We start from the raw sequence: 15,239 nt of genomic DNA, 5'->3' as shown, positions 1-15,239 counted from the left end.
CAAGCCATCGGCGACGTCTGATCTCAAGTTTCTTTCTTGGAAAGCAACCTTTTCTAGTGGCATTTACCTCAGCAAAGTAAGTGTCTGTACTCCAGACACTCCTGTCAAAATCCCCTTATTTGGTTTTCCATAAAGATTGGCTAATATTATGAACTAATCATTCTTTTCTCCCCAGAGTAGCCTCTGAGGCAAGTACCAACCAGGCTGTCAATTTACCTGTTTTCTTTCCCAGCTTCTCTAACAATGGCGAATATATGCTTCATCTTTTAGGTGTACATAGACAGGCTCTGTTTTTATCTCCATATGACAAAATGACCTCAGAAAAGCAGATCAGTTGTTCATCTCTTTTACATCTGACAGGTTGGGAAAACCAATTTCAAAGTTACCTTAACAAAGTAGCTAACATATTGCATTTTGTCTGTTTACAGTCAGCGAGGCCTTTCCATGCCCAGACCACCTAAAGCTCACTCCATTGGATCCATGGCTGCTGCTTCTGCTTTTTAGTCCAGAGCTTCCATTGATGGCATTTGTGATTCAGCCACTTGGTCCAGTGATTATACCTTTATTGCTCATTACAAATTGGATTTGATCTCCAGAATCAGGGCTGCCTTTGGTTCTGTGGTACTCTGGAATATCCTTCCACGAGGGCCACCCAAGGTTCATGTAGCTCGGGACTCTGTCCCATCAGTTTAGGAATGAATGAATGAAAATGACATCAGATATAAAATGTATGTACTCACCATAACTATGCATCTTTGTTCATTTTCATTCTTCCTCAACTTCCTACCACCCCTGTCTTTTCCTCTGGGAGTAACCTGATAGTGAATACAGAACCACTTTTCTGTGTTTAAGTCCCTATCTTTCCTATTGACTTTCCTTCTATATTGGCTATGGTTAATCTTTCTGCATTTGGGCAGCAAACTCTATCTGAGGTATTACAGGGTTCTGAGGTATTATGGCTAAAGGGAGGAGCTTGAGATCTGATCCAAGAGTCTGAGTAAATGCAGCTGAGCCAGATGGTACCCATCGGTTGAGGAAGAATGAAAATGGACAACACAGATGCATAGTTATGGTGAGTACTTAAAGTTTATTTGTTTTATTCTGATGTCTGCCAAAAAAAATTCACTGTAAAGTAGAAACCAAAGTCCATACCACTTGTATTTGAAGTACTGAATATTGTAACACAGTTAAACTAGAAGAGGGATCTTTAGGAAAAGGAAAGAGCAAATTCCATAGATATGAGGTAATTGTGAGAACAATGCATGCAGAGTAATGTTCAAGAGTAGGAGAGAGGTTTAAGAGAAGGCAGGAATTGAGCAATTTAATGTTGAACTGATAGTTATAAAAAAGTTAGTATCAGCTCTATTCCTAGACCTCTCAAAGGCATTTGATACAGTCTCTCATGATAAACTTATCAGTGTTCTATCTACCCTAAAACCTCCAAAGCCACAACAGACCACAGCTCCAAATCAGATGAGAACAAGGAATACGATGCAAACTCAAAATTCAAACTTTATTCTGTTTTGGTTGAGCGCTTTCAACTCCTACTAGAGACTTCCTCAGAACAAATACACTATAAAACCCAGCCCTTAAATACCCTTTTCTTAATAGTGTCACATGATTAATTAGTTACTAAAAACAACCTAATCCACTTAAAATACATACTATCAAGGTTATATAAAAATTAACAAGTGAATGAATCCACACTCATACTTTCAAAGTTTAAGGTTAACCTTTTAACATATAATAACATATACACTTGAATACACTTAGAAAAGAAAAAAAGAAAAGAACAAAACAATCCCTTTAACTCATTATGTGCTTCAGTTTTAAAATACAAGCAATGTTGACTGCCTCATTAATTCCAGGATATTGAGTGGCATCCAACCTTAACTGCCATCTCAGTTCACTGGCATCCAAATGCAAATCAACATTTTTTCTTTGAGGATCCTTTACTATATGGTCAATAATCAAGAACTTAAACATATGTGCCCCATGGTCCTTAAGGTGCCTAAATAGGGCATTAGTGATTCTTCCCTTCTTTATATCATAAATATGTTCACTAACTCGAATCTTAAATGCTCTACAGGTTTTTCCTACATAAAATGCTGGACACATTTGACATTTAGCCAGGTAGACCACATTAACACTACAATTGTAGTGCCCTTTAATAAAAATAGGATTATTCCCATATCTATCTACCGTAAACCTATCTGAGTCCACAGTTTGATTCAAAAGCTATCTCTCAGGAAGACAACAGGCAGTACAATGGCAATTTGACATCTCTCCACTACTCCTAGTAACATTAAGTGTGCCCCAAGGCTCCATCCTTGGGCCACTACTATTCACTGTCTTTACTAACAACCTATACACCTCCACACCCCATGCCACAGTAATACAATATGCAGATGACTCCACGCTTATATGTAATGCCACATCTATCCCATAATTACACAAACTCACACAATCATTCTTCCTATCAGTCAAATCCTGGCTATCTGAACACCAACTAATCCTAAACCCCAATAAAACAAAACTGTTACTATTCAACCCCACTCAATACAGACCTCCAACCACCCCTTCCAATATACTATCAAAAAACAATACCACTATCACAGCAGTCACACCAAACTAGTTGGTATAGAAATAGACTGTAAACTGACATTCGACATCCATACTGCTCACACCATAAAAAAAGTTCACAATAAACAGGGGGCCCTATACAGGAGCAAATCCTTTCTAACAAAAACAGCCAAAGAAACCATCGCTAGGACACACTTATTCTGCACTCTCGCATATGCCTCCTCTGTTCTAACTAATCTAAGAAAAATAGACAGCATTAAATTAGAAGCATGCTACAACAAAATTGTCAGGTTTGCCACCAATTTACACTATAAATTTCATCATTGTATAGCCCTAAAAGAATTACAGTGGCTTGAATTTCCCCATCTCTTACTGTAAAACCAGCTAACCCAAACCCAGAAAATACTACACAACCCAGATAAAACCCCAGCCCTAAACAGTATACTCAAACCTTACACTAGTAAAATAATTCTGCATTCCAACAACAAACTACCAGAAGTCCAAAAAGCCTCTAATTCTGCAGGGAGAATCCCTATACTCCACCTATATAGCAAAAGCATGGAATTCCCTACCCAATAGCCTTACTAGTAAAACATCCATAACTCAGTTTAAAAACTCACTTAAAAACCACTTCACTAGTAAATGGCTATGCCCATGCTCCACAACAAGAGAACAAGTGACATAAGTGACCCAAAGACCTATAATAATCCAGTAGTTCTTTCAGTAATGTTAACTAACAAAGAAAGTGTATACTACTTTGTTCTTCTTTCGGCTTTTCCTGGTTAGGGGTCGCCACAGCGGAACTCCGCTGTAATTCTTCTACAGTACTGATTTTACTTTTCAAGCCTTTTAAGAAGCATTGTATACCCTCTTTCTTATCTTATATATACAATTTCATAAGTGCACGTTTTATCTTATTCAACTGTATGCATGTCTTCACATATTCTATGATAGCTGTTATAATGTTGCTGTAAGGCTATTTCAACAAATGTATACATGTCTGAATGTATTCTGTTAATGTCTGTTCTTATTTTGTTCTAAGACTGTATGTAACTGTGGAGCTTTTCTCCCCAGGCCTCTGCTGAAAAAGGACTGCTAGTCCAGTTGGACTTTCCCAGTTATCAAATGGAAAATAAATAAATAAAATAAAAAGTGATATATGGAAACATGTTAACATGGTTTGTTTTATTTTATATTAATGTATTTTGCCTGTATCTTAAGTGATAATTTAATAAAAGCGTAAAAAAAAGTTTTGTACATTTGTGTTGTTATGCATGTAGGTCGCACTTTTTGCAGTCTGTCCCAGGCTGAGTTTAAAAATAATCCCTATGGATGAGCACTCTACCCTAGCTAACAAAATTTAATAAGTAAATAGATCTTTGCTGTCTTCATTGTTAACTGGCAATTTATTCAAGTGTGCTACTACCCCATTTGAAGACAATTTGGTAGTTCTGTTGTTTCTCTGTGCTGCTTCCTGTCATCCAGAGCTTAATTCTCTTAGCCCCTGTGATCCAGGCTTTAATTCTCTTAGCCCCAGTTTGACTATTTTGTGACTCTGTGGAAGTGACTTAGACAGTGCTCTTGGGTTGATCCCAAAAAATGTCCATGTGGACTGTACTCCAAATAACATATAGTTTTTGAAAACCCAAATGTAAAGTATGATGTGCTGTTTCAAGGACCTAAAAATCTAGCCAGATACTCATTTTTCTGTCCTTTTTAAAGCAAGACATTCCCTTAGAAATGGGTCCTGTGTAGCCATATAAACCTATATCAGATTCCCCCATGCAAGTCTGTATGCAGTGGCAAAGAGACTACATTTTACCAGTCATTTCTCATAAAACAGTGGTAATTAGAATTATATTTTTGAACTTCCTCAATTTTTCCAACCAGTTGTTTGGGATTTTGTGCAATGAACCAAAGGTATTTTCTATATTCTAATTTTGGCCTCAGTATACAAATAAATAAATGCAGTTTTCATTTCTTCCATATTTTTGGTTTTATAAATTTCCTAATAACCTAAGTATTTTATTATATTCTTTGATGATGCTATGTGATGACCAAAAATGTCCTTAAACAGAGGTATTTATTTGATTGCATTACTTCATATCTTACTCTTAAAACAGGAAGCTCAAAAAGCACATGCTGTGTCTTACCAGTGTTTACTATTATGCAAGAAGCCCAGAATTTCCAGATAGAAGATATTTAAAAGGACTGAGAGAAATTGGAGGAAAGAAAAACATATGCATAAAAAACTGTCAAATGCTTAAAAAAAACTTTTAGTCATTAACAGAACAGGTGTATTAAAAAGCATTACATAGACAAAGGAACTTTGGTCCGCCTGGAAAAAGAAGTGACAGGAAGTGCGAAAATATAAAGTACTAAACCCAGAGATTTTTGAAAGGTATCAAAGAAACATGGGCATGGGAAATGAGAGATCTAGTATAGTACAGTATTTATGCAAAGGACAATGCTAAACTAATTGATACAAAAAAAAGCAGCTCCAAAGATATTTGAAGAGAAGTACAGCCAAGCACATGGATCGGGAAGATTTCACAGTACAAAAAAATAAGAAAACAAAGAGAAATATAGAAAAGAGGATATGTAAGGTAGAAGTTAAATAAAAAATTGGAGTTAATGGATTATCTGAAAAGTGAAGGATTTAGTGTGGAGACTCCGGCAAAGGTAATGTCACAGCATGATGGCATTATGGGTCCCCATGTTAAGGAGCAACAGGTGGAGTAGGAAGCATATGAAGATTTGCAAAATGATGATGCTTTGGAGCTTTGTGTAAGAAACCAGTATGAAAGTCCATTTAAAACTGCATAACAGGGGAGGGAGCAGAAAGCAGTGGCAACTGTGACAAGTAATGTTGCGGAGTGATTTACCAAAGGGTTCCCATATGAAGGAGTGGTTCCCTATTAGAAGACCGAAGACGTATTCTTTCAAATGCATCTTGGTCGAACTCAAAAGCTTGAAACGGCAAAAATTCGAAGCGGCTTTTAAGCAAATTCTTTCCCAGGGAAAGAATTTGCTTGGCCGCTTTGTTACTTTGCTGTTTTCGGCACTGTAGTGCGGTCTCAGAGTTGGTATATTTAAGTAGGGGAGGTGTGGGGGGCGGGAGGGCGAAGCCCCCCACTGAATGTAATGCTTAAAGTATGTTTTTTTTTTTTTTTTTTTTGGTTGTTGGAACAGCAATTGTTTTCACTAGGAAAAAATCGCTGTTCTGACAGTTCGAAATTGTAAGCTTTCGCTTACATAGGGTCGATCAATCACCGTTCACTTTAAGCGTTCGGTAATCTAATGTAAACCCGAAGGAGCAGCAGAATTTCTGTAGTTTACTTGCAGGAAACAGAGCAAAAAATCTAATTCCAGAAGAAAATGATTTAAGGGAAGATCTGCTTCATTTAATAGAGATGGATAGACATATTAAGATAGATGAAAGAAATAGATTGCAGAAAGTAAACCAGACCCATAATGTGAGCAGACTGGTAAAAGAAATCAACATAGTAATCAGGACTATTAAGAGAAATTCATGATATAGCATAAATGGAACATATTACTGTGCAGCTAAACTAATAACTGATGACCTCAAAAATGTAGCATCACGAATGAAAGGAAGAAAACAAGTAAAATGCTGCCGTGGAAGCATCAAACAAAGAAAACTATAAAGCAATTAAAACAAGAGGTCTCACTGTTAAAAGAATATTTAAAAGGGAACAAGCCATCAAAATTCTTAGAATGATAGACATGGTAAAAGCAAAACACAGTATCAAACCAAACCGCAATTTAGCATAGACTATTGGCAGTAATAAACTGAAAATTTCAGTGCAGGCAGAAAAACTTGGAAGGTGTGCAGATGAATATAGAGAGAAAGTACTTCTTTTTCTTTCAGCTGTTCCCATTAGGGGTCACCACAGCGGATCATCTGTTTCCATTTCTTCGTGTACTCTGCATGTTGCTCTGTCACACCAACCACCTGCATGTCCTCTCACCACATCCATAAACCTTATATTAGGCCTTCTTCTTTTCCTGTTACCTGGCAGCTTCATCCTTATCGTTCTTCTACCAATATACCCAGCATCCCTCCTGACAAGTCCAAACCAACGCAGTCTCGCCTCTCTGGCTTTGTCTCCAAAATAAGCAATACATTGTTGACCCAAAAATTTTAAAGAAAATTGGGAAACAAAGCAGAATATAAACACCAAAAAAGGCACATTTTGGAGAAGTATTTTTGAAGACCCTGTGAACATAAAGATATTGAATAAACAGAGAAAAAACATTGAGGAGCTCTAAAGTAGAAGATAATAAATGAGATGACTTGACCAGAAAATCTGAGACAAAATTAAGAAAAGCTACAAAGTGATAAACACCAGGCTTAAACCACAGTACGTAACTTCAGGCATTAGCATCTTTACACAGAGGTTTAGCCCATTTACTTGTATGCTCATCCCTAACAGACACCAAGCTGGATAACAGCAGGAAAAATTACACTCATTAAAAGTGAGCCTGCAAGCCATCCTAAGAATTATATACCATTAACTTGCCTCGATTGATGTAGACAAGAGTTTATTCATTTAGAAAAAAACTCCATTATGGCAATAGAACAAAAGGGAAATGGAACAAAATCATATAGAACAAAGCATCCATCTATCATTCACAACTCCCTCTCCCCATTTTTTTTTTTTTTTTTTTTTTTACATATGAGGTCAGAGATTTATTTCACATTGAGAGTTATTTGTTGCTAAATAAAGCCATAATTGAGAGCTGTAAAAAGGAGAGGAATTAGTTACACATCTTGTTGGGTGTGATAAACTCATGGCAGAGGGACTATATACTGAAAGGCAAGACTGCTGCATTTGGGATTGTGAAAACACTACAATATAGAAGTACCTGAGAATCATTGGAAACATAAACCACAAAGCATTCTAGAGAATGATGAAGTGTACATCACATGGGATCACCCATTACCAGCAGTTAAAAAAAATGGATGCGAGAAAACCATATAGAGTAGTCTATGAAATAAGAGAAGTCATGGTGATCATTGAAATTGCTACACAGATACTCAGAGCAATAGGTCTAATAAAGAGTTTGCACTCTGTCTTAGATTTGCTACCAATACATCCAATCCATATGAATTACTGAAGGAGTCAATTCTGGGCACTTTGTGGGTGCTGTATAGAGCACTTTTGGCTAACATCAAAGTTTAAAATAGTACTGATTTTGTGAACTTTAATCTCCTTTGACTTAAGAATGGGGTCCATTCCCATCGTGGTACTAGAAATCCAAAACACTTGGAGAATAAAACCAAGAAAAGTAAAACTGGTCACTGAAACTGCTACACCCAGTGTTTACAGTGTCTTACATAGAGAGACAGACAGACAGAGACGGTCATAACCTACCAAGATTTGCAAGCAGACACTATAGAGGTCTAGAAGAAAAATGCCCATACAATTCCAGTAGTAGTAGGATTAACAGGTCTAATTAAATAGTTTACAGTCGTACTTAAACTGCTGCCAATACATATAGCCCCATATGAGCTTTAGAAGGCGGCACAATGCAGGTGCTGAAAAGACTAGTGTTAGCTAACATGAATTTCATGCTCTCTAATTGTACCTTGACTAGAAAAAAATTGGAGAAATTAAAAAAGTGTTCATTATCAAGTTTAGTATTTGCCCATTTGCGTAAGCTCTCCATAGAATTCTGGAACTTCACCTCGTCTTCCTTTTGTGTCACCTATTTTCTTCTTATCTTTAAGACCTATACATGCTGCCATGTACAGATTAAAGCAATAAGGACCAAAAACGGATCCTTGAGCTACTTTGTCCTGTATCCTATAATTTTGTCCAAACATTTTCTGTTATCTAACCAAGTGGTAAACCCATTTTACAGGAGGTCTTTTAAGCTATATTTCAAGAATCTTACTAATTAGAATGTGTTGTTAACCCTGTCAGAAGCAGCAGTGAAGACTATAATGCTACATCTGTCTGAAGGTTTTTCCAAGGCCATGATAACATTGTTGTAGACAACCAGGTTGCAGGTAGCTTCAGATTTCTCTATTGTATGTGCATGCTGGTACATATCACATACTTCCACATTCCTCAGATCTTCAGTGAATATATTTAGTAGTATTTTTCCATAATCTAACTGCATTAGATAGTAAACTACCAGGTGTATAACAAGTCACACTGTGTCTTTAGGGTCCTTACCACTTGTGTATTGGTTTAACTGTCTATTTGTAAATAGAAATGTGAATAATTTTTAAAGCGTCATTTAATGTCCTCAGGTCCATGTTTTTAATACCATCCTTTCAAGATGCCTTGGTATAATCTAAGTTACCCAGATGTATGTTTATACCATCTTCTGAGACTAGTAGTCTATCATCTTTGAGTTCTACCTTGGGAGTATTTGATCTTTTATCCAATGCAGTTTAGTAAATACATTCTGTATCAGATGATGTCCTTTCTTAGACCACTGATGCAGTTTTCCAAACAGCTGGGTTATATAGTCAGTTGACCTGGAGGCCCAGCCAGATTACCAAAGCATAAACCTTTCCTAGAGCCGTATGTATTATGTATAACCTAAGCCTGTGGGGTATAAGGGTATATAAGCAGACATGTGAGCATGAAAACCTTGGAGTATCACACCACCAGTCCAAATCTCGTACCTGTTGGTCTGTTCTGTGTATGGTTGGTATGTTCTGGCTTTCACTTGTTCATAATGCCCTGTTAGGGAATATTCATTGTTTTTACTTTTTAAGACTCAGTCTGTTAGATGTCAGCTAAGGGGAAGTGCAATTTGTGATATATAAATCCTTATAAATATTTCCAATCCCAGACCCAGTATTTTTTTTTTTTTGCCTTGGAGCAGAACATGACTATAACAGCTATATTATTTGATAATGCTTTGTACCTGAAGCTGTATGCATGACCTTTTCTCCCTTAATATCTATTTAGAGGCTAAGCGTCTTAAACACCTTAGTCAGGAAAAAAATATGGAATCCTGATGTCTTGCACGTTCAGGAAAAGAAATTAAAAAGGCTTAGACTGAGCAATTGACTTGACTTCCAAGTCAGACTTGGATGTACCCACTGAAACATTAGAAGAGCCTGTGGGTACATTTGACCTGTTGTAAAGCTCACTGTAATGCAACCTCACGAGAGGCCTGTATGGTATCTGGTTTGTGTATATCTGACACTACCGACCTTATTGATATGGTGAAGAAGTAGGAACCTAGTTTCATAATTTTAGAAGGGCATGAAGGCATCCCCCATTTTTCAGTTCATGAGGAGGTGCCCAGAACCATGATCGAAGTACATTTGGGACTGGATCCACCATGCCTGCTAGAACTGAATGTCACTCCAAAGAAGCAGAAAATAAAAAAAAATATCTCTTCTCCTCCAACATCTCAGGAAAAAGAATGAATGGAATTTTCCCAAGGCTATTTAAGACCAGTTTGGCACTCAACTCCTTCCTTTATCCCCTCAAACCCCTGCTCCTGCTATCCTCAGAAGTGACAACTTGAGTGTCCCTCCAATGAAGAGGAGGTGGTGGAAGAGTTCGATTTTTCTGATTCCCTGACCTTCTCATTCCAGATTCATTCTTCTGGACACATTCCTTCTGATGATGAGGATACTTTATTCCCATATCTTCCTGTAGAGGAAATCTCCTTTGAGGAAACCATCACTAACATGGGAATCAAGGCAAATTTCTGATGTACAAAAAGGTGTTGCAACTTACTAGAATTTGGTACCCCTAAACCTACTCCAGATGCAGTAGTGTTTTGGAGGCTTTTCTGGAAGCTTTTGCATCCACTTCCAATTGTTCTCTATTCCTAACCTCATCTCTTAAGTGGACCTGATAGGATCTATAAAGTGCCTGAGGGTTTAAAATTCTTGTACAAAAACCCTTTAGCAGGCCCCTCTACCTTTTCCATTTCCACAGATAAGCCAACCAAACTTGTGTGCTGCTAATGCCCAACTCTCAGACAAAGATAGTATGGCAATTGATAGTTATGGGAAAAAGGTATGTACCACTTCCACGCTGGTCTTGATTGATGGCGATTAGGTTATTGTTACTTATAGTAGATTTGTAGAATAGTTGGGCTGTTTTTCTGAGGGTTTTGTATTAGAGCATCGAAGTTTCAAAACTTTGAATGTTATAATATCAGCGAAAGCTGAAAATATCAAAGCAACAGAAAACTGAATTTTTTTCGTAGGGAAAGAATTTGGTTGTCTGTTTATGTTGCTTGGGTATTTTCAGCGCTGTGGTGGAAAGTTACGGGTCGGTTTCAGGTAAGTGTGCGATTGAGTGCGGGTTAGGTTAGTTAGGGTTAGGGGTGCGGGTTAGGTATGTGTGCGATTGTGTGGACGTGAGGGTTAGGTGAGTTAGGGTTAGGGCGCGGGTTAGGTATGTGTGCGATAGTGTGGACATGAGGGTTAGGGCGCGGGTCAGGTAAGTGTGCGATTGTGTGGACGTGAGGGTTAGGGCAGGGTAGGTGAGTTAGGGTTAGGGCATGGGTGAGGTGAATGTGCGATAGTGAAGGACCTTAGGTTTGGGTTAAGGTAAGTGGATAGTTAGTGGTGTGTGTATAGTTTAGTGTAGGGTTAGGTGTAAGATTTTAAGTATATGTGTGTGGATTGCTGTTTGTTTGGTGTGCTTGTGTTGTGTGTGTATGTTTTGGAACAGCAAATTTTTTCCCTTTTTTTTTTTTTTTTGCTTATTCTGTGTGTAAAATTTCTTACTGTAAAAAAAAAAAAAAAAATTAAAAAATTATCATACCTCTATGTGCCTATTTTTATGTGTGCAGAGTATTTGTGGGTATTCATGTGTATTTGTATTTTAAGAGACCAATCACCTTTTAAAGACGAGATGTTCTCTATAGAGAATGTTTTCTTCAGATTCATGTTAGTTCAAGTGTTTTTTGTTTGAATGAAACTGGATCAAAGGTTTAATGTTGAAATCCCAATTCATCAACATTTGTGTTTAGTTTTGCAGTAGGGTACGTATGTAGGAATAGTAGGTACTTGTTTGCTAGGGGAGCTGTGTCATATTTTTTAGTTTAAGGGTGCTTTTATTTTTATTTTTTTACTGCTGGTATGTGCAATCACACAATGGTTTAGGAAAGGGTGATTTACCCTTTCTAGCACTCTTGTATCGCTTCGTATTTGGTATACATAAGAAGTAAGGCTGTGGGGGTGCAGGTGGCTTATCCCTTCGTCAAAAACATTTATTTCTTGTTTAGATGAATCAGGAGTCAATTTTTTCCTAATAGTTGGGTCACTGGTCTTTGTGTTTCATCTTCAAGTCATAATTTTTTTTTTTTTTAATCTTGTTACTTAGAGTTACTCAGCTAACAAAATGAGTTATCTTTCTTCTCCAGTTTTAAGCCTCTGCTCATTTGCTTAAACTGGGCTGGTTCAAGACCCAAGTCTCTCACATGACACTTGCTGCAGTACGTCTTTACTTTGAAGAGGCTAAGTGTTTTGTTTGTGTCACTGTATTGCTTTTTTTCTCTGCCTTGTTCTCCTTTTGTTTGATATGAACCACAAGTTATTTTCCTGCAGAAAATGCATTGAGCACCATGCAGGTTATTACAACTTTGTCCAATCCCCCAGTGTGTACTACCTTGCAAGTGGGTCATAACGAGTCAGCAGGTAGAGTACTCTGCATTGTAACTGCAGGCGTAAAAGAGAATTACTGAACCGCAACATAAGCAAGAGTGACACCAAAGAACAGCGTGTCCAGAAAGATAATTTCAGGTATTGTGTTCTCTGCAAATACTAAGCTTAAAAATCCACATTTTTCTGGAGTCAGAAACATGTTGATCTTGTCAAGGAGAAACAGTAACACTTATGTTGAGAGTGAGAGTGTTGCAGCTACAATACTGTCCTTGGTTAATAAAAACAGTGGATTCCTTCATAGTTATACTAGGAGTAACTGCGTTCCAATAAAGTCAGTCTGTGCTTTTTTTTTCTTATTGGCAGACCTAACTCCTTTGTAATCATCACGGCCAATCGGGTAATTCACTGTAACACAGACACTCCCGAGGAGATGCATCACTGGATATGTCTTCTGCAGAAGCCCAAAGGGGACACTCGCAGTGACGGACAGGAGTTCCTAGTCAGAGGTAAGCAGCCAGTGTAAATTGTTGCCGGGTTGCTGTCTTACTTATTTCTTTTCTACAGATGAAGCTGACAGTTCTGATGAGTGAACAGTAAGTGTAAGAGAAACATTGCTGTCTTATTTGGAGAGGGGATAGGATTTTAGATCTGTAAGTGTGGGTCAGTCTAGAGCTGGGGACCTTCCTTTATTAGGCCATTGGTTGGATTTGTCCTTTCTACTAAACAGAATTCCATCAATTTCTGGAAGCTCGCATGCACAGGGATGTGTGTGCATTATTTCTGATATTTGCTGAGACATCTTGGGAGTGTGGTTGTCCCTGGACCTTGACTGTTTTTTTGCCACTTGCACTGTTTGTGCCATCACCCTCAACCTAAGTATCATCTATAGGATCTGTATTAAATCATCAGAACTCAGCACACTGAAAAATAAACCCATCAAACACCCTGGCACACCAAATGAACAAGTATCATGTAAACACACTAAAACATTATTTTAAAGGAAAGCAACCCCAACACAAATACCTACATGTGAGTCTGTGCCCCCCAAATCCCCATAACTTTAAATGTATTACTACTGAGATCAGCAGTGGGGAAAACAACTGAACCCCCCCAACTCTCTGACAATCTCGCAAAACCACTGTCCAAGCCATCGCCTTATAGTGTAAATGAATGGCAAGAAAGCATCCATTGTCATTGACTTGCATATAAAAAGGACACCCTCACCTGTACAGTAAAATGACATTACAGTGGTACAGTCACTTTCAAATGTGATCTGATGAAATGCATTGAAACTACAATTTGAAATAGTATACATTGATTAAAAGCATGTCATACCATCTGTATAGTTAATGCATTACAAACCAGTTAGGTGCCCATGTGTCAGGTTTAAGAACCACTCTGAGACAGGAGCACGGCATTACACAGTACCAGTACAGCCAGCACTGTGGTGTAGAGGGGTAAAGCCCTAACTATTGTCCATGTGACTTGGGTTTCATTAGCAGCTCAGGCATCTGAGTTGCGTGCAAGAAAGAATGAGCTTACAATCCTAACAGTTAATCTCCAGCATAGGTTGGGCACGCAAGCACACCGATTGCATGTCCATCCCTGAGCAAGTACTTGTGTGGGAGGGGGAGGAGCCTAGGGCATAAATGAAAATCCTCAGCAGCATACATGCCAATGTCCCAAGGTACCTCCTCTTCCTACACAGCCACAGATGTGGGTTGGAGAAAGTCTTGGAGATATTTGTTGGGTTTGATTAACCTGGTGAATGAATCAGCTTCAAAGATATAAAAAAATGTAAAATGTCACAAAGTACCAGCTGTGCTAAAGGGTCAACTCTGATGCCTATTGAAGTTGGTGAGAACAGCTCTTGGCCTACATCATATCTGAAATTATTGCAGCCCTTGAGAAATTCTCATCCAGATACAAGCAGGACGATGCTTACCACAGCCATAAGTTTACAGTAGAGTATTGCCACTGGAACATAGCCCTTATGGAGATAATTTCATTTCAGATATAGCCTTGCAGTCTGCATAGTGCTGAAGTCATCTGTACATTGTAAGGTCTCCAGCCTTTGCCAGTCGTTCACCTCATAGGTGTGTCCCTGGCTTCTGATGCATCCTAGCCCCTCTTTGATAACTTGCAGTCCAGAATACTTCAGCCTGATCTGAAACAGTGGCTTCCTCATCACTGATTAGGGTAATTAATTTCAGTTTTTTCCTTTTCTAGGATCTTCCCAGACTCCACAGAGTCAGACAGCCCACCCTATTTAAGAGAGGATTCAGCTGGTTGTTTAGCCCCAAGGCTTCTGGTTCAAGCTTAGACACTAAGCAGATGTTTGGTGAGCTCTTGAATCACAGATCAAGATTATAGCCTTGAGGAATATGGTCCGATACCAGTGACAATCCTGTCAAAGATACAACTCCATCATGCTTTGCTTTTCAGCAGGTGAGTGATCGCAAACAACTTGTAACACCTGGAAAGTGTCTGGTAGCATGCATGCCTTCTCATGAAACTGTGCATGAGTTTAATCCTGGATGTAATAGGTTCATAGGTTCATAGATTAGTACTAGGCTGACTGCTCTTGCGAGCCATTTTAAGCCTAGCCAATTATCCCTTGAGAGACTCAAACCCTGAACCTTGTGTTTGTAAGGCAAACACCTTAACCATTAGGCCACCCTCCCAACTGGGGCATGGGTCTCCCTCCTCTCATATTTGAAGTCCCAGATTTTATTTTGACACTTCCTGTGAAGTACTTAATGATTATTCAGTCCAACATATACTGGGCTTGTGTCCACTTTTATCCTTCCAGAAATACCTAGCTGCACGTTTTAGGATATAGCCTAAGGAGTCAAGGGTCATCCCTCATGGAGCCAGTTGTTGAAAGACACCATCAACAACTCTACTTTTGTGGGGCTCAGGAAAGCAGATAAACTGCACAAGCCCCCTTCCCTATCTTATTTTTATTTATTTTTTTATTTTTTAAACAAGAAACCTCTTTATTAAATTGTCACATATGACATAGGCAATCATACAT

The 15,239-nt window shown here is 38.3% G+C and overlaps 1 protein-coding gene across 1 annotated transcript in view; it reads left to right on the top strand.

The window, feature by feature from the left end:
* LOC122804987 (unconventional myosin-X-like) overlaps positions 1–15,239 on the top strand; it is a 2,302,513-nt gene that overhangs the window by 2,040,035 nt on the left and 247,239 nt on the right. Inside the window, exon 27 of the mRNA XM_044075233.1 lies at positions 12,566–12,708. Within this exon, the coding sequence (XP_043931168.1) occupies positions 12,566–12,708 (143 nt within the window). The remainder of the gene's footprint in view (positions 1–12,565; positions 12,709–15,239) is intronic.

This window comes from Protopterus annectens, chromosome 6.part0 (genome assembly GCF_019279795.1).
Source record: "Protopterus annectens isolate FY-2018-M chromosome 6.part0, PAN1.0, whole genome shotgun sequence".
NCBI lineage: Eukaryota > Metazoa > Chordata > Ceratodontiformes > Protopteridae > Protopterus > Protopterus annectens.
The sequence above is the reverse complement of the archived record's forward strand: the minus strand, read 5'-3'. Positions and strand labels throughout refer to the sequence as shown.